At 43.3% G+C, this 18,523-nt stretch overlaps 1 protein-coding gene across 1 annotated transcript in view; it reads right to left on the bottom strand.

The window, feature by feature from the left end:
• Nucleotides 1-365: 365 nt before the first annotated feature.
• Nucleotides 366-18,523, bottom strand: part of DNAJC3 (DnaJ heat shock protein family (Hsp40) member C3) — a 42,253-nt gene continuing 24,095 nt past the window's right edge. The window contains exons 7-12 of the mRNA XM_068168511.1: nt 13,773-13,892; nt 12,310-12,415; nt 12,085-12,205; nt 6,362-6,494; nt 5,418-5,566; nt 366-4,270 (exon numbers count right to left, since the gene is read on the bottom strand). Of these exons, the coding sequence (XP_068024612.1) occupies nt 4,113-4,270; nt 5,418-5,566; nt 6,362-6,494; nt 12,085-12,205; nt 12,310-12,415; nt 13,773-13,892 (787 nt within the window). The 3' untranslated portion in view covers nt 366-4,112. The remainder of the gene's footprint in view (nt 4,271-5,417; nt 5,567-6,361; nt 6,495-12,084; nt 12,206-12,309; nt 12,416-13,772; nt 13,893-18,523) is intronic.

Genomic DNA, 18,523 nt, shown 5'->3' on the forward strand with positions numbered 1-18,523 from the left:
ATGCTGCTATCTAGAAGGCCTGGCTGTTACCTGACTTTGCCCCCAGTCTCGGAACAGAGGCAGTCTGGGACAGTTTGCCATAAGCTGCCCTCGGAGTTGAACACCTCGCTGCTCCCTGCTCTGTGCTACAAGGAGGGCAGCACCCGCAGGCAGGAACTACCTGTGTCAGGCCTGAGGGAAGGAAACCCAAGTTGCTGCTCAGGCTTGTTCCTTACTTGTTAGAGCCTGACAACTTCTGCACTGGCTGCCTAAGAAATGTTAATTTAGCCCCCAAGCCAGTGTCCTGGCAGCCTTTTACTGCATCTCTGCACAGCTGGCTTGAGCCCCAGAGAGCAGGATGAAGAAAGAAGGGCAGACACATTCACTGCAGTGCTTTCTTGTCATAAATATCTTTATTGTGAAAAATACCATAAAATAATTCCCACAGTCCTAGAAAAAACAGTTACTTGCCTTTTAGATTTATGATTTTATATAAAGACATTTTATAATTTGAAACACTTGATAAATCTGTGACCAGCTTCTCCTCCTTAAAACACAGAGCTGCTACTTCGAGATTTGCAGAGGGGGAAAGAGGGGCAGGGGAAGAAAAGAAAAGAAAGAAATTTCTCCCATTTATTTCTTTCATTATTTTATGGATAAAAGTGTTGTGTTACAGAGCAAACAAACAATACCTTACAGTAAGGCACTTCTAAATACACCTAACCTCCTACACCGGCTAGTCTCCAGCAAGGCTCCTACAAGTCACAGCCCTAAAGAGAAGAACAGTAATTCTTATTCCAAAGACTGGTCTGAAAATGGAAATCATCATCTTTATTGTTAAACAACAACAAAAGAAGTTTAAGCTTAGACATTTTCTGTGTATGCCACAACTGTGAGCTCTTAGAACTTGTTTGGAATCAGTTTTAATACTGATTTATTAATACACCAGTATTAAGAATGAAATGAGTAACACATGGTGTGCATCCCCCACCCCCTTCATTTAAAAACAAGCTGGATCCTAGAGTTTGTTAGAACTGAAAGAGCATTCAACAGTTTCCATCTACAGGCAGGCTGCAGTGAGGTTACATGCACATCTCAGGGCTTACAAACTACTGAGACATTTACTTCAATGTTCAGTTACTGAACATTATTGCACTCCAGACACCCACTAATAAATAAAGAGGCGAGTGCAGCTTCCTCCTGCATCACCTGCACTGCTAACACCCCGCCCGGTATGGCCGCTTCATTTTTCTACAGCCACATCAGGAAGCCCATCACCATATGGGGCGATCCTGGGGAGGTCCCTGCTTGCTTTTCAGTACCACTTTGTCATCCTGCATTTGCAGAAGTACCTTAGAGCCACACGCCAGCACCTGTGCTGGAGTGGTAATGTTTCTCAGAGCACGCCTCTGCACGGTGTCAGAAGGCCTCACTCTGCATTGTCATTTCTTGGTTTGAAGACACTGCCTTCCGCAAAAGGAATCTATGAACAGCAGTCACGCATTAACCATCTTCCTCCTACTGACTACATCCAAACCTTGTTTGGTTTTTCAGTATGTAGTTTCCCCTTTCCCATTCATTCTCCAAATAACACTGTCCTGTTTGTTCTGACTGCTTCCAGTGTATAGCAGAACCCTCCATGGCCTTGGAGGAACAAAGCTACACTGCTCCAACATCAGTGCCTTGTGTCAATAATTTATTTATGAGGGACCATTTTATTCCTTCCCTAAAAGAAAACAAACTAAAAAACCGGAAAACCATTTTCTCAGCTATAGCTTTTAAAACAATGGGAGGAGAACAAGCCAGCTGAACACAGGCAGTCCTTTAACAGAAGATGGATCACCTCTAGCCCTTCCCTGGCACAGAGCTGGCTGTGGGTGTTTACTGCAGCTTCCTGAAGCCAAACAAGGCTCCCATACGTGCAGCATGTGACACATCGCTTGCACTGGTCATTCAGTAGCCACAGAAACATAGAATGGTTTGGGTTGGAAGAGACCTCCAAAGGTCATCTAGTCCAACCTCCATGCAGTGAGCAGAGACATCCTCCATTAGAATAGCCACTCCTGCAGTGAGTAAGGCAACACAGAAGTGCCTGTACAGAGCAGTGGCACTCACACACACGTGCCACCAGTAATCTACACAGCAGAGGCCACCCAGCCTGGGTTAGGTCTAACCCACCCCTCAGACAGAGGGCAGATGACAGCCACAGAGGCACCTGTATGAGACCACAATCTCACACATCTTTTGCTTACTGCGAGTGAGAAAGCATGCACACAGGGCTGTCTGCATCCACCCACACCAGGGGCTGACAGGGCATTTCAGTGCAGCAGGTTCCTGTATCTGAGTCCTAGGGGTCCTGTGAGAACCATGCCAACCAGACTAGAATGGTGTGAAGAACAGCATTCTAAGCATCTTCTAGAGTCTGAACAAAAAGCTTTCAGACAGGTCAAAAGCAGAAGTCAAACTTCTAGAAACTCATTCCACTCAGAAAATATCCAACACTGGAGTTTAAGAGGCTGCTGGGGTGGTTTTGTACCATGAACTGTTGGAAACTACCACATACAGTCTTCAGCTCAAAGACAAATCTCTGCTGAACAAGCACTGACCTTTGAATTGCTGTTGGAAAACATTTTACGAAGCCACATGGCCTCAACAATTATGTTTGTAAAGTATGTGAGGCAGGAAACAAGGAGAATCCTTCACTAGCACCTCCAATCACAGTAATCAAACACCCACTTCCAGACTGAAGCCCTGGTTTGCTGATTTCATTTATTTCAGAGACGCTGCTGGTACTTTCAAATGTTGTGAGTTGAAGTGAGGGAAGATTCCTCTCAGCTGATTGTTTTCCAGTCAAAATCCAATCAAGGGAACATCGATGAACTGAAATTCTTGCATTCTAAGAGAATGGCTGCTGATGAAACTCATCAGTAATACATTCGGTGGCAGAAGAGGATTATTCCATAGCAGCTACAGACCTGGCAACACCTCACATGGCATTCACACACTCCCATCAATACACCAAACCAATTTTAGCTACATGCAGATAGAAAAAAAACAAACCAGACTGGTGGCTAATGGAAAGTCAGTCCCCTGTTTGCACACAGACCTTTGTTTCTGCAGTACTGTGGCTGTTACACGAAATGTAGAATTACTTCGACCAGTTTCACATAATACTGACCCACTGCTGCACCATCCAGCACAAGCAAAGGAGCTGTATTGCAGGGGAGGGCTGGAGTTCATTCCCACAGTCCGCAGTACACTCACCTCAACCTCTACTGGGTCTGAGTGTTTGGGCAGAGGAGTAATAAATTGCTGCATAGTCAGGGAAATGTCACATCAAACTTGTTGCTCAAATCTCAAGCAGATTACTTTGTTGTTCAAGTGCAAACTACTCAAAAGTGACACCTAACTGTCCCAAGCCACAATCAGAAAGTATTTTCAAAAAGAAGAGATTATTTTTACATTTCTTAGTTGAGAATTGCTGCCAAGGAAACCATCACGACTCGCTGCGGTTAACGAACGAAGCCAGCAGGAGTTTTCAAGTACAGCTAGACAGAAGCCATCTCTAGCAGAGTGATCCTTCAGACTCACTCAGCATGCAGCCTCCCCGCCCCACCTGTGGCAAGGCAACACCAATGCAGCAGGCAGCCACCAGCGCTTCCTTGTGAGAACACTGAGAGAGGGCTGGCTTCGCCGAGCACCGCCACTAACACTTTGCTATTGCAGAGACTATTGGAACTACCCCGGCCCCGTTCATTAGGCCCTGATTCAGAAACACATATTTACATGCATTTTTACCTTTAAGTATATACTTGAGTCCTAAATTTATGTTTAAGTGTTGTCCTAAGTAGCCTCTTACTGTTTTCCATCCGCAGGAATAAACACATCCTGCCTATAGCCACAACGAATACACCAGCAGTAACAAACCCCCTAGCCAGCGTGAGCTTGTCAGGTTCACCACATCGCAAACCCTCTGAATACTAGAAGAGACAAGGAGCTTCCTTCCACTGCAGTAAGACTCTGGGTTAAGGACAACGTTAGAAATTAAGATTTTGGGTCTTGAACTGAGAGACTTTTTATTTTTCAATGAATTAAGTAAAAAACAGCAGCAGCCACCAGAAACAGTCTTGGCTCTAACTGAAGTGAAACTTGAATGTAAATGGTCCTCCTCCAGAACCAAAGGGGTTGAATCCTTGCCATGTGTTCCAGTTCCTGTGGAAAGGGTTGCCCCCGCCCTGCTGACTCTCTGCATCCAGCGGGTCCTCTCCTGCATCAAACTTCCGTCTCATTTCTGGAGGAAACAAAACCAAAGTGGAACAAAGGCACAACATTTAGAGTAGTGACACCAGTATCTCTGATGACCAACAACCGATTTTGAACCCTCCCAGGCCAGAGAGCTACAAACATCGCTTGTGTTGGTAGCATCTGTAGAACCTAAATGGCTGAGCTTTTCAAAGCTGTCCCAGAGACAGCCAGAAGAAAGGAGAATAACTTTCTGAAAACACTGGACAAAAAACTTTGGATGGGACCTTTCGAGGTTATCTAGTCCAACCCTCCCTGCAGTAAGCAGGGATGCCCCCAACAAGATCTTTAACTCATGTTGCCCCTGCTGAGTTTATTGAATGTATTCTCTCACAGCTGCACTCACTCAGGATGGTCTGAGGACAGACCACGCTGTAGTTAGCCAATTCTTTACTATTAATAAATTCCAGTTATTGATCATTCAGTAACATTGCAGAAGTCAGCGTGCAGAGTCCCAAATGTTTTCAATCTCCACCACACCCCATTCAAGCAGAGAGCTGTCTGGGGGCAGCAGTTTAGAGGCAGAAAGCATGTTCACTGTGGTTTTGTCCAGTGGAGACAAAACCGAAAGCCTTCCCCAAGACCCTCAGGCAAGTCACAGGCTATACAACTACTGTGTCATTTACATCTTCATATAACTTTCCAGCAGCCTACAACCCCTACTGTGTTTTTGATTGCACAGCACTTTTTCAGGACACCCATTTCATCAAGGCAGAGAAGTAAAGGAGTTAGTTAGGGAGGAAATCATAAGACTGGCTCAAGAAGGAATGTGGAAGATGGCCTCACAGCACACTGCAATAGAACTTTAGGCAGGAGGAGGCACCCACATCCTTAAAGCATCTCTAGAGTTCATCAATCCTGGGAACCTCTGCAAGATATTCCAAAAAGTGACCTTTGGAATAATAAACTTTTGTTTGACTTTAAAACAGAAGTCACTGAGACACAATAAACAACTCCAAGTTTGCAATGGACTTCATGCAACAGATTGGATCCAATTGTAAATGCATTGCTTTCTTAACATAGGAAGAGAAGAAAGGGAGAATGGGAAAAAGGGAAGCTGTAATGCTTACACTTGCTGCATTTTACATTACTGTAAAAATAATTCAATAAATCAAGTGTTTAAGAGCAGTCATTACCTGGGTCAGTGAGGACTTCTTTAGCAGCTGCTATATCGATGAATTTTTTCTCTGCCTTCTTCTTTTCTTCCTCACTCTGAAAGTTATCAGGATGCCACTGGGATGCCAGCTTTCTGTAAGCTTTTATGATCTCTTGCTTTCGAGCATTTCTGGATAGAGAAAAGCATAGAGAAGTTGTTTTGATTGCTCCTATGTCACATTAGTGAAGTTACAGGTTTATTTCAAACACTGAGACAGTAAACACAGGCATCAGGAAAATCATGAGGTGCTAGTTAACTTTTTGCAGGTGGCACTGAGGATCCTTTACACAGAAAAGAGAGGAAGCAGGTTGCAATTTCCAGTCACCTGTGTACTTCCCTTGGAAAAATGCTACTGCCAGCTGCTGTGCAGAACACGGCTCACCGGCCGAAGAACTTACAATCAGGTGAGTAACAAAAAGCATACAGAGCAGAGATCAAATCAGTTCACAACTGGAAGGGTGATGGACAGTAGTTCAGAATTGGACATCTGGTCCTCATTAGAAAGGGAAGTTGCCAGTTTCTCAAGGTTAATGGCAGAAGCATTTTAGATCCTTTAGTTACTCTTTTTGAATTCTTCCCATCTCTTACACGATCTACCACAATTTCACTTTGTTGCTGTTTTCAGTACTGCCTTAATTTCTTCCCCAATTGGTTCATATGACTCTCAATCATCTATACTAAGAATTTCTTGACAAGGGGTTTATTTCCTTTCTTCCCAATGTTATTTTTTCATTCTTTTTAAAAGGAACTATAAACAAATGCTGCTTAAAAGCTGAATGCAGATAAACTAGCACAAGTAGAAAAGGGAAGGTAGCAAGGTACGGGAACAAAAACTAACGCACAGAACAAATTTAAGTGATGAGCCCTAAATGTACCCGCTTAACAACCGACTTCAAGTCATTATCTCAGATACTAACACCTCACCTTTTTACTCCCAAGATTTTATAGTAATCCCTCTTCTGTGATTGCTTCAGCATCTTCTGGGCACGTTCTAGCCCCTCCCGAACCTGCTGGTCATTTTCACTGTTGGCTTGAGCAGTCTCATAGTCTTTAATAGCTGTTATTAAAACAAAAAATGAATTAAAAAAAGATTACACAACTCTTTATAAACTTCAATCTAAACAACTCAACTTCTCACCAAAACAGAAGTTGTTCTATGACTATATTTAAGCAGCAAAGCTTATTCCAGCTTGGCCATGTTTTTGGTTTCTTTTTCCAAGTAGAAAACTTTGGAGCAGAGGAGATTAATTTTCATATCTAAATGAGTTAATTTTCTTTCTTTAGGTTCATCACACTTTTTGTAAAGGAGGGAGAAGGGAGGCTACTAGGTGTAGGTCATAACACCCTCCAGATGTGAAATGGATGAACATAATGAGTGCCTAGGGCTGAGACAAAGCAGAAGCACCAAGTTTCTATGACTAGTACTTGAGCAGGCCACTGCAGAACATTAGTCCCACACTGCTGTCTGAAGATGCATTACACAGAGTCTTCAAATTAATAAGCCTTCTTCTCCCACAGCCTGCCCTTCAATCAACATGAGAGAAAGCCCCTTTCTCTTCAATGATAATGAAGATAGATGTCGGCTTACCAGTAAGTTCATACTGTTAGTGAAAGACAAATACTTGTCTTTGTATACCTCTGCAGAGTGGCACCTTAATAGGTGTTTTTTTCCAAAGGCATGCTCTTGTTTTTATTTCAAGAGCTGCATTTCTCAGGAATGAAAGTAACAGCAGTGCTATAAAGTATTCATAAATTTGAAAGAAATTCAAAGTCTACCCTTTAAGTAAACTATATAATTCTTAACTGAATGCTTAAGTCACCAAGTTTAAGTATTATTTGCTATGAAGATTTATCTAGGGAAGCAACTGTTGAAGTCTTTAATGAGCCTGCTCTTCTTTCCCTGTTATAATCCTCCAAGTCTCATTTGCAGATCCAAGTCTCCTAGGTTTCTCAAATTAGACAAAGTACTTGCATCAGATTATTTCCAAGCAGATGCCATTTCTCAGCAGGTGTTACATTTGTTTTCCACTGTTTCTGAGCAAGACAGCAGGAAGTGCTAATGAATTTGTATTAACCAGACACCTGATACCACTGCAATTTGGTTTTGGTTATTGAAAAGGGAAAAAAAAAAAGGTAAAAATCTAGAAAGTATTTCCAGTGCCCCAACAATTTCACATGCAATTACAAGCAAAACAAGAGTTCTATTCACTTTCACATCACTGGATGCTCTCATTTCCTGATTGAACAAAGCACTTAGGCTTCTGCTGGTATTTTCAATCATTTGTCCAATCATAAAAATAAATACATAAATAAAGGGGGGGAACCCCCAAAGCCAGCAAATGGGACTGGACCCTAATGCATGTGCCAAGTATATGCTGTTGAAGCTGGTAGTGAAAACAAAAAAGGAAAACAGATTTCATTCTGCTGCTTTACTGCTCCAGTAACTTTAAGCACCACCCCACTTAATCTGCTTCAAGTAACACTGAGAGATCCCACCACTACTCCTGCCAGTGGACATCAGATTGCTCAGCCTCACTGAGCATCAGATCCCCTACAGCACCCACCACTGCTGCAAACCAGGCTGCTCAGGGGGCAGCTATCTGCAATGACAGTACTAGGTTTCTCTTTTTCAGAAGCGACTCCCTCATTTAAAGGTTGCAAGTGGTAAGCATATGAGAAACTGTTTGTTAGTGCTGCCCACCTCACAGCAAGTACATTTTGCCACTTTCAGCTGAAGTGACATCAGTTTTCATGGTATTTTCCAATTCTGCTCTTTGAGACCTAATTGCTCTCTGCACCTGAAGGGCGGAACACAGGTGCAGGTGGAAGCAGGATGAGAGTTTCCTGACCACAAGAAGTTTGCTATAAAACCAGAAGACTTATTACTAATTCATGGTATGTTGAGTGAGGTATTTAATCAGTTGTTCTCAGCCACTACTAAAAGCACTAGCACCTCACAAACCAACACAAAGAATCACTGCTGCTTCTTACTGGCCTATTTCAGAGAGTATCTTTCCTCTCTTCCATCCTGTCCTGTGACATGAAAGGAATAACTATTTTCCAGTACCACTTTCAATTTAAATACATGAGTCAAATCTGACTCTCCTTTTTTTCCAACACAAGTCTTCACAACCTTTCAACACAACCCCCTAGCTGGCTTTTGTATCTTGCCTGCATCTTTAGAATGGTGACCAGGATTAGCCATCATTCCATGTGCACAATTAATCTGCTATCAAACATTAGTTAACTGAAGACAACTCACATCCATGCCAACTCTATTAGAGGAATAGCTGAACCAGTGATGCCCTTATTGGGATAGGGACTGTTTCCTCTACAAGAGTAGGGGAATTTTTGTGTGTGTGTTTGGCTGGGGTTTTCTTTCTTATTTGACAAAACTTCTGTATCCTTTAGACAGACTCTTGTACTTATGACGCAAGCCAGAAAGGGAGTCATTGCACATGTCTCTTACACAAGCCCTGGATCCCCTGTGATTATAAAAGTAATTAAAACCATTTGATGGGAATCAGAACTCAGCTATACATACTGAAGTGCATCTTGAACACTTAACAATAACTGCCTCCAAAGTTCTGAATTACAAGTACTTTGTCATTTCCTGTCTTTAAACAGAAAAGTAGGTATCTCCAGCGTGAAATTTTCTTGAGGGAAGAATGAGAATCAGTTTGCCCCTTCAAGTACGAGGCTACAATTTTAATTGCTGTACTGTTCTCTGCAGCAGAGAGAAATCAGTCATCATTTTATAACAGTAAAAACTGAAGGGCAAGTGAAGACACCTTCAGGCAGACTCATATTAATGGACTGTAATACTGTTTATGGAGGCTCAGCTGGAAGGCAAAGTGCAGCCACAATCATCTTACTACAGTCAAGGGCAAGAAGACGACAGGGGACACGCTAAACAATGGGCATTTGGAGGTGCATGGCTCCACTCTATCACAGTTGTCCACTCAGAATCAAGCTAAACCAAGCTTGGCTGGTTCAAGCTCAGGGAGTAAGCTCTCCTCCCAGATGATCCTCTGTTTCTTTATGCCCCACAACAGGTAGGCATTTTCTCCAACACAAGACCAAAGGGTCTCTGTGCATTTCTGCAGGACCTTGTTACAAACCTTTTTCTCCTCTAATTTGCAGGAGTTTCAAGATTCTCTCACCCTAGAGGAATCACAAATAGATGAAGCTTTAATAGAGACTAATGTCAGAAAGATCCCAACTGAGATGCATCAGTTTCAAGGAAACAAACAGATCAGTTCTGTCCAGCAGTAGGACACAAAAGGGTTATTTAAGAGGACTCACAGCAGGGCCTCTCTCCATACCCTCCTCTAAGCTCAAGATTCACACACCTTGAAGGGGAAAAAAAAAAAATCCTAAGTTTTCTTTGGGTTCTCCTTTGGCTGATACTTGTCAATCACAGAATCATAAAATGGCTTAGGTTGGAAGGGACCTCAGAAATCACCTCCTCCAATCTCCCTGCCATGGGCAGGGATACCTCTCAACTAGACTTGACTGCTCATGGCCTGGCCTTGAACACCCTCAGGCAGGAAGCATCCACACCCACTCTGGGCAGCCTATTCCAGAATCCCACCACCCTCATACTGAAGAGCTTCTTCCTAAGATCCAATCTAACCCTGCTCTCCCTCAGCTTCAAACCATTTCCCCTTGTCCTGTTGCTAGACACCCTTATATAAAGTTTCTCTTCTGCCTTCCTGTAGGATCCCTTCAGGCAGCTAAAGTCCACCCAGAGTCTTGTCTTCTCCAGGCTGAACCACCCCAGCTCCCTCAGCGTATCCTCACAGCAGGGGAGCTCCAGCCCTTGGATTATTTCTGTGGACCTCCTCCGGACTCACTCCAACAGAAGCTGGAAGAGTGCTTCATTAAAAACACTTCCACCTCTTAAATCAAGAGCTTTCATACAAGCTGTAATTATGTGGATGTGTACTATCTACTGTTAATTAATTTTTAGACAGAACTTTTTTCCTTTTTGTTCATTTATACTTCTACTTTCCCCCAACACTGACTGGGCTTACTTCTGCTGTACTGAGGTACAGAAGATGGGGAAATGCCCGAAGGGGGCCTCATCCTGGTGAAATCTTCCTTTTAGGTCAACACTACAGTTTTAGTTGATCAAAAGATGGAAAACCACTATCCTACAAAACCCAGGAAGGTAACTTGCCCTCACACTTTGTTTGTTTTTAAAGCGATTCCTTTGTAGCAAGATCATCAGTTCTTCAAAAAGCTTTTGTCTTCCACCCTTTTTCTTGTAAGGGAGTAAGAAGTTTTGCCAGCCCCAAAGAGAGACTACGTCACTTCACAGGTACAAAGTCTACAGAGCTGATGAATAGAGCGACCTGAAACCACAGCAGTCCTCTTTATACTACGTTTTCATTTGAGCCAAGAAGGCCTGAAAAAATAAGAATAGGCATCTCAGTTTTGAAGTGAACTTCAAGAGGTGAGCAGTACCATCTCTCAGCAGTTCATCCCTCAAAAAGGTAAAAAATCTGAGCATGCTATTAATGAGAACAGCTGCTTCATGAATGCTTAAATTAATTTGTTGTTGTTCAGTTGTAGTGCAAGAGATCTAAGACCAGACCACTGAAAATGAAAATTCTTCTGCAAGTACTAAAATTAATGGAACTAGTGATTGGCCATTGGAATGGGCTGCCTGAGGAGGTGGTGGAGTCGCCATCACTGGAGACTTGATAGGGTGCTTGGTTGCATGGTTTAGTTGATTAGGTGGTGTTGGATGATAGGTTGGACATGATGATCTTGAAGGTCTCTTCCAATCTGGTCTGGTCTATTCTATTCTATTCTTCTGTAGAGTTAAAGCCTGGAAAGTCCTTTTCCTCATCACATTTGACTGAAACAGCCCAATGCTTCAAAAACTGCTGTATGACTGAGCACTGGGGCGGAACACACAGACTGTCTGAATTTCCTTCTTAAGCCATTTCTTGTCAAAATGGGAATCACTACACTGAACTTTGAAGATTTTTTCTTTTATAGCACATTAGCACTTGGTACTCATAAAGAAGCCATCATGGTGTAACTCAAACACCCATTACTCAGTCCCAGCTTTCCAAGGCTGTTGAAGGGACTGTGCACTGGTACTCAATTTATGCAAACCTCATACGAAAAATGAAACCTCAGCAGTAAAATCAGATTGTCTCAGCAGCACCACAGATATCCATGGAGGTGTAGCAATGGCTGTTATCCTCTGCTCTCAACCTATGCTAGGGGATGGAACGGTTTTGTTTCATACTGTCATCTAAAGACATTAAAAAGGAGCTCCTAAAACAGATTTACATCACCCTACAATTACCTTTATCTCAATGCAATTGTCTAACATTGCTGATTATACAGAATGTGTTTAAGTAAGTGAAGCTGTACAGTCTCATAAAACATCCTAAGCACAGCTCACTGTTGTAAGGATTGCTCCAGTGCAGATAAAACAAGTACATTCCACTTATACTCATCAAGGCATAATTGCCAGCAGGTATTTTTGTAAATCTAAAACTATCAGTGCTGATTGGGGATAACAACACAGTGCAGAATCAAAATGCACATTAAAAGAAAGTCTGAAATATTGACTGCTTTTTAAACACCCCCACACAAAAGTATGTGCAAACTGCATACAACTGTACCTTCTTCATACAGGTCTTCCAGCAAATAAGCTTCTGCTCTGTCTTTTAGTGCGTTCACATTGGTTGGTTCCAGTTGCAGGACTTCTGTGCAAACTTTTATGGTTTCCGTAGGCTGCTGGTTCTGGAGTGCAGAAAGTAAAACAAAGTTCAGGTAATTGTGGGTTTTGAGGTTGGGGGTGGGGCTGTCTGTTTTCAAGACATTTACAGAGAGAGAAGCAGAATTACCTTTGATAAGCAGTGGCAGATTCTTTCTTTGGCACGAGTAGCATAAACTGGGACTTCTGGCTCAGTTTTCATGACAGACTCATATTTACTGATAGCATCTTCATACCTGTTTAAATCGTGAAGATAAGCATAATACCATGAAGCATAGGGGTTGTGATTTATTTACAAACTCCAAAATTCACAGATTTTCCACATTCATACAATGTACCTTAACAGTCTTAAAGGTGTAGTGTAAGGCAACAGTACGAAGAATTCTTTCCTTTTCTGTGCTGTGAGACAGAAAAGAAGGTACTGTGCAGGTCAGGCCTTTCAAAATATATCACTACCATCCCTCACTGTGCACAGGCAACAGTTTCTACATATGTCTCCTGTCCACTCCACACTTGGAATAAAATATCACCCTCTCTAGTATGAGGTAGACTAAGTCAAGAGTCTTACTGGGAGCACTGTGCTATCTATTGCTTGGTACAAAGCTCTTTATGCCAGCTTGAATCAGGTGGTTGTTTTCTCCTTTTCCTCTTCTCTACAAGTCATGAGGTAAGATGTACTTTTGCTATGAGGGTTTCAAAGATGCTGGAGTTGCATGGTTTGAGTATGGAACTGATTAAAACATTCACCTAGAAATGCAACAATACAGAGGCACTTTCCATCATTTAACAGGGTCAAATCAGATCCACTTTTACTATTAAGGCACTGCAGTTTCTAGGTGGTTTTATTTTAAAGATGTAGTCTTTAAAGATGTATTCAGACAGGGCCACCTAGAGCAGGCTGCTCAGGACTGTGCACAGATTGATTTTGAATTATCTCCAAAGAGGGGAGACTCTACCACCTCTCAGGGCAATCTGCACCAGTAGACGCAAGGGGGATGGCAGCAAGCATTTTCAGAATTTCCTGTTTCAGTTTATACCTATTGCTCCTGGTCCTGTCACAGGGCACCCCTCAAAGACAACTGGCATCCTCTCTGAATCTTCCCTTTGGGTAGTTATATACACTGATGAAATCACCCTGCAGCAGAGAAGGCTCAGGGGAACAACTTCAACTGTCTCAGCCTTTCCTCTCAGAAGAGATGTTCCAGGCCCTCCACCATCTTAGTGGGACTTTGCTGGACTCTCAAGCTTAATCTCTCTTGTACTGGGAAGCCCAGCACTTGAAGAGTCACCTCATCAGTGCTGAATAACAACGTATGAAAGCTGACAGACATTATCCCTATCTTAGTCTTAACTACCTGCTCCACAAAGTAGTTAAATATGCAAGACAGTGGCATCAGAAGGAATCAGAATTGGATTGTCACTATGTGAGTCAATATTTATTTTAATAGTAATTTGAGAGCTGTGCTCAGTTATCCACTTCAACTGACAGATGCAAAAAGCATCACTTACTCAACTCCTCAATCAATAAGCTGGCACCTCAGTAGTGATTTTCCTCTTTTTTCTTTTTGTTTTAATGCAGCACTGAACACTTACCTGCCTTCTCTGATGAATTCCTCTGCTGACTCAATCTGCTTATTGAGCTTTTTTACTTGCTTATAGAGAGAGAAGCATTGCTTATGGTCCTGGTCCAGTTTCAGGCACTCCCGGACTTCACTTTTCATAGGGTGATAGGAAGGAGGGAAAAAACAGCACAAAACAAAACAAAGACATCACCATACAGGAAATTCCACCTGGAGACACGCAGCAGCATCTATCAGCTGTCCAGAGCAACAGCAGAATTCTTTACACAATCTCTCCTTTAATCCAAAAATGAATTTAAAGTGAGGCAACAAAAGGTCTCCCAGAACACACAGGGGTATTTGTCTGGGTTGGGTTTTAATTATTTTATATTGACAACCCTGCAAAGATTCAGAACCCCAAAACTGCCCAAGTGTTACAATAATAACTGACTGAACAAAAGAAAAAATATACCCTGGGAAAGAAATAATATTCAGCAGTTATCAGATATGAAAGATTGTAATTTTCTTATGTATTTACCGCAGCTGTATTACAAAACACCTATGCAGAGGTATATTTTGTGCTGCCAAAACCAGACAAAGCTCAGCTATGACTCAAACCTCCTCTTGACAGGAACTCAGCTGATCTCGAGCCTGGCTTTTCACAGTGAAACCTGTTTAATCAGACTCAGATTAAGGCAGACACCCTTTAAAAACAGTCAAAATCCTTTAAAAAGAAAAAAAAAAAAAGGCAAACTCCAGAATGCAACCACATGAAGGAATAAAATATTTGTCTCATAGAAACAACAGAGCACAACCACGGAGTTATTTTAATAACAAGATCACAAAATCTTATTCCATTCCTAAGCATAGACAAAAATATCTACTATTTGAAAATTAGTAGGGCCTGTAAACAGTAAGTGGAAAAAACTAAGGAAAGGGCAAAACTAATCACCCAGCAAGTCCAGAAGCTACAGAACTAACTTTATGTATAGAGTCAACCAGGTTGGAAGAGACCTCCAAGTTCAACCTTATCACCCAGCCCTATCTGATCAACTAAACCATGGCACCAGGTGCCCCATCCAGTTTCTTCCTAGACACCTCCAGTGATGGTGACTCCACCACCTCCCTGGGCAGCACATTCCAATGGCAAATCACTCTCTCTGTGAAGAACTTCTTCCTAATAGCCAGCCTGAATCTCCCCTGGCATAACTTGAGACTGTGTCCCCTCGTTCTGTTGCTGGTTGCCTGGGAGAACAGACTGACCCCCCACCTGGCTACAACCTGCCTTCATGTAGTTGTAGACAGCAATGAGGTATCCTCTGGGCCTCCTCTTCTCCAGGCTAAACAACCCCAGCTCCCTCAGCCTCTCCTCATAGGCCTTGTGTTCCAAACCCCTCACCAGTTTTGTCACCTGTCTCTGGACACATTCCAGCAACTCAACATCTCTCTTGAATTGAGGAGCTCAGAACTGGACACAGTACTCAAGGTGTGGCCTAACCAGTTCTGAGTACAGGGGAAGAATGACCTCCCCTCTCCTGCTAGCCACACTATTCCTAATACAGGCCAGGATGCCATTGGCCTTCTTGGCCACCTGGGCACAATGCTGGCTCATGTTCAGCCTAGAATCTACCGGCACCCCCAGGTCCCTTTCTGCATGGCTGCTCTCCAGTCACTCTGTACACAGCCTATAGCGCTGCTTGGGGTTGTTGTGGCCAAAGTGTAGAACCTTGCACTTAACCTTGCTAAATCTCAGCCCACTGGCCTCTGTCCACCCACCCAGCCTGCCAAGGTCACTCACCAGGGCCCTCCTACCCTACAACTGATCAACACCTGCTCCTAACTTGGTCTCATCTGCAAATTTACTGATGATGGACTCAATCTCCTCATCCAGATCATCATTAAAGATATTGAACAGGATGGGGCCCAGCACTGATCCCTGGGGGACACCACTAGTGACTGGCTGCCAGCTGGATGTGGCACCATTCACCACCACTCTCTGGGCCCGGCCCTCCAACCAGTTCTTGACCCATTTCACAGTGAATCTGTCCAAGCCATGAGCTGCCAGCTTTGCCAGGACTTTGTTGTGGTGGATAATGTCAAAGGCCTTGCTGAAGTCCAGGCAGACTACATCCACAGCCTGCCCCACAGCCACCAGGCAGTCACCTGACCATAGAAGGAGATCAGGTTGGTTAGGCAGGACCTGCCCTTCCTGAATCCATGCTGGCTGGGCCTGATCCCTTGGCCATCCTCCAAGTGCTGTGTGATTGCACTCAAGATGACCTGTTCCATAATCTTGCCTGGCACTGACAGGTCTGTAATTTCCTGGTTTCTCCTTCCGGCCCTTCTTGTGGATGGGCATCACGCTGGCCAGCTTCCAGTCATCTGGGACGTCTCCAGTGAGCCAGGACTGTTCCAAAATGATGGAGAGTGGCTTGGCCAGCTCATCTGCCAGCTCTCTCAGCACCCTAGGATGGACCCCATCTGGTCCCATGGACTTGTGAGGATCCAAGTGTCTCAGCAGGTTTCTTACTGCTTCCTCCTGGATTGCAGGGGAACCATACTGCTCCCTGACTCCATCTGCCAGCTCAGGAGGCCACTTGTCCTGAACCCAACCTGTCCCACTATTGATGATTCAGACAACGAAGGTATTAAGTACCCCTGCCCTTTCCTCATCATTTGTTACTATATTCCCTTCTGCATCCAATAACGAGTGGAGGCTGTCATTGCCTCTTCTTTTGCCATTGTTATATTTATAAAAACAATTTTTATTCTCCTTTCACCAAGGTGGAAGAGACCTCAAATATCATCAAGTCCAACCTGGCACCACAGACCTCATGACTAAACCATGGCACCAAGTGCCATGTCCAATCCCCTCTTGAACACCTCCAGGGACAGGGACTCCACCACCTCCCTGGGCAGCACATTCCAATAGCAAATGACTCTCTCAGTGAAGAACTTTCTCCTCACCTCAAGCCTAAACTTCCCCTGGCACAGCTCGAGACTGTGTCCTCTTGTTGTGGTGCTGGCTGCCTGGGAGAAGAGACCTTTGCAGCAGTGGCCAGTCTAAGTTCTAAATGGGCTTTTGCTTCTCCAATTTTTTTCCTGCATGACCTAGCAATGTCCTTGAACTCTTCCTGGGACATCTCCCCTTTTTTCCAAAGTTGATGTGCCCTCTTTTTTTCCCTTTAATTCCTTTAGAAGCTCTTTGCCCACCCAGTCCAGCTGTCTCCCGGCACATTGGCACAGCCTGTTCCTGTGCCCTCAAGAGTTCTTTCTTGAAGTAGGTCCAGCCTTCCTGAACCCCTTTAAGAGCTGTTTCCCAAGGAACTTTCTGAATTACTTCCTTAAATAAGCTGAAATCTGCCCTTCAGAAGTCCAGTGTGGAGGTTTCACTGTATATTGAAAACTCAATTATTTCATGGTCATATCTAATCATATCTAATGACTAAAGAAAAACTGGTTATTAACATAGGAAGTCCACGTGTGGATTTCAGACTAAAAAAAATAAACAAAAATCTGCTCTTGAAATCACTATGGGGATTTCACTATGATGGCTTAGCTACCAAAAGTCACCACAGAATTGACTCAATGAGCTTCAGAAATGAAGTATACTCTGGAAAGGTGATCCCTAGTGCAAGCCAATTAGTTAGTTGGTGTTTGCTTTGACCCAGCTATAAAATGGTGTGACCGTTTGAGGCGATGCCTTTAACAAAGGGACACCATGGCCGAATGTTTTACAAACAAGACAGGTCTAAACTAATTTCATTGGTGGAAAAGCAGAGCACTGCCTTCAGTTTTGATTCCCAGTGGGACTTGTCTAAGTTCAGTCTTGCACTCTTCCCCCCTCCTTCCTGCAGCTCACAGCTTTTGGGCTTTCAGCCAGGCTGACCTTGGAACAGATAAGGCCTCTACTAACACATATAACTGCTTTTAATTAACAATTGCTCTTTTTCTCTCTTTCTAACCCTCTCTGGGGAAAAGGGGGAGAGAAGGGGGTACAGGGGTGGGGAACCCTCCTCAGTGGAGGAGGGAATCTCTTTCCTGTGTTACTTTGTTGTATATTTCTGTGTATATATTATAAATATTGTAAATTCTGTATATTCCCCTGCACATCCTAAACTGCTTTGTAAATACAGCACACAATCCTTTGCTAATCTGGCTGTGTTTTTTTTCCTTTCAATTTTTCTTCCCTTTACTTTACGGGGGGGGAGAAGGCCTGGCTTTCCCCTCGACCCTCGACAAATGGACATTTGAAATTATAATCACATGCAGTTTCCATCTACCAGACAAGAAACAAACTCAGGCTTTTTCAGTTCCCTTCACCTCTCATTGAACAAATTCTGTGGCAGAAACCATACAGGAAGGAGTGTGAACATGAAGGTAGAGCATCCAAGATGATGAGCTGAACAAAAAGCACTTATGTGCAAAAACAATTATACCATCTGCCCAAATGAGCACAAAGTTAACAGCCTGGATTGGGCAGGGGCAGTTTTCTGCAGGACTGACTAGGGACATATAGGAACACATTACACTAAAAAAAACAAACCACCACCAAACCCACAAATAACCAGCACAAAACCAAACCCACAAACAACAACAAAACAACACACACCAAAGAACAAACCAAACACCCAAACAGCCCCACCCCACATGTTCAAAGTACTGCACACTGTCTACAAGAATGAGAGACTGACTGTACTTTTTTATTTAGTCTTCACCTTGCAGCCTTTTGTTTCCATTCTTGGGGAAATAAAAAAGAAAAATGATTTAAAGAAAAATAATCAA

The sequence above is a fragment of the Melanerpes formicivorus genome, unplaced genomic scaffold (genome assembly GCF_026170545.1).
Source record: "Melanerpes formicivorus ecotype bairdi unplaced genomic scaffold, bMelFor1.0.p_v2 SCAF_1, whole genome shotgun sequence".
In the NCBI taxonomy this organism is placed as follows: domain Eukaryota; kingdom Metazoa; phylum Chordata; class Aves; order Piciformes; family Picidae; genus Melanerpes; species Melanerpes formicivorus.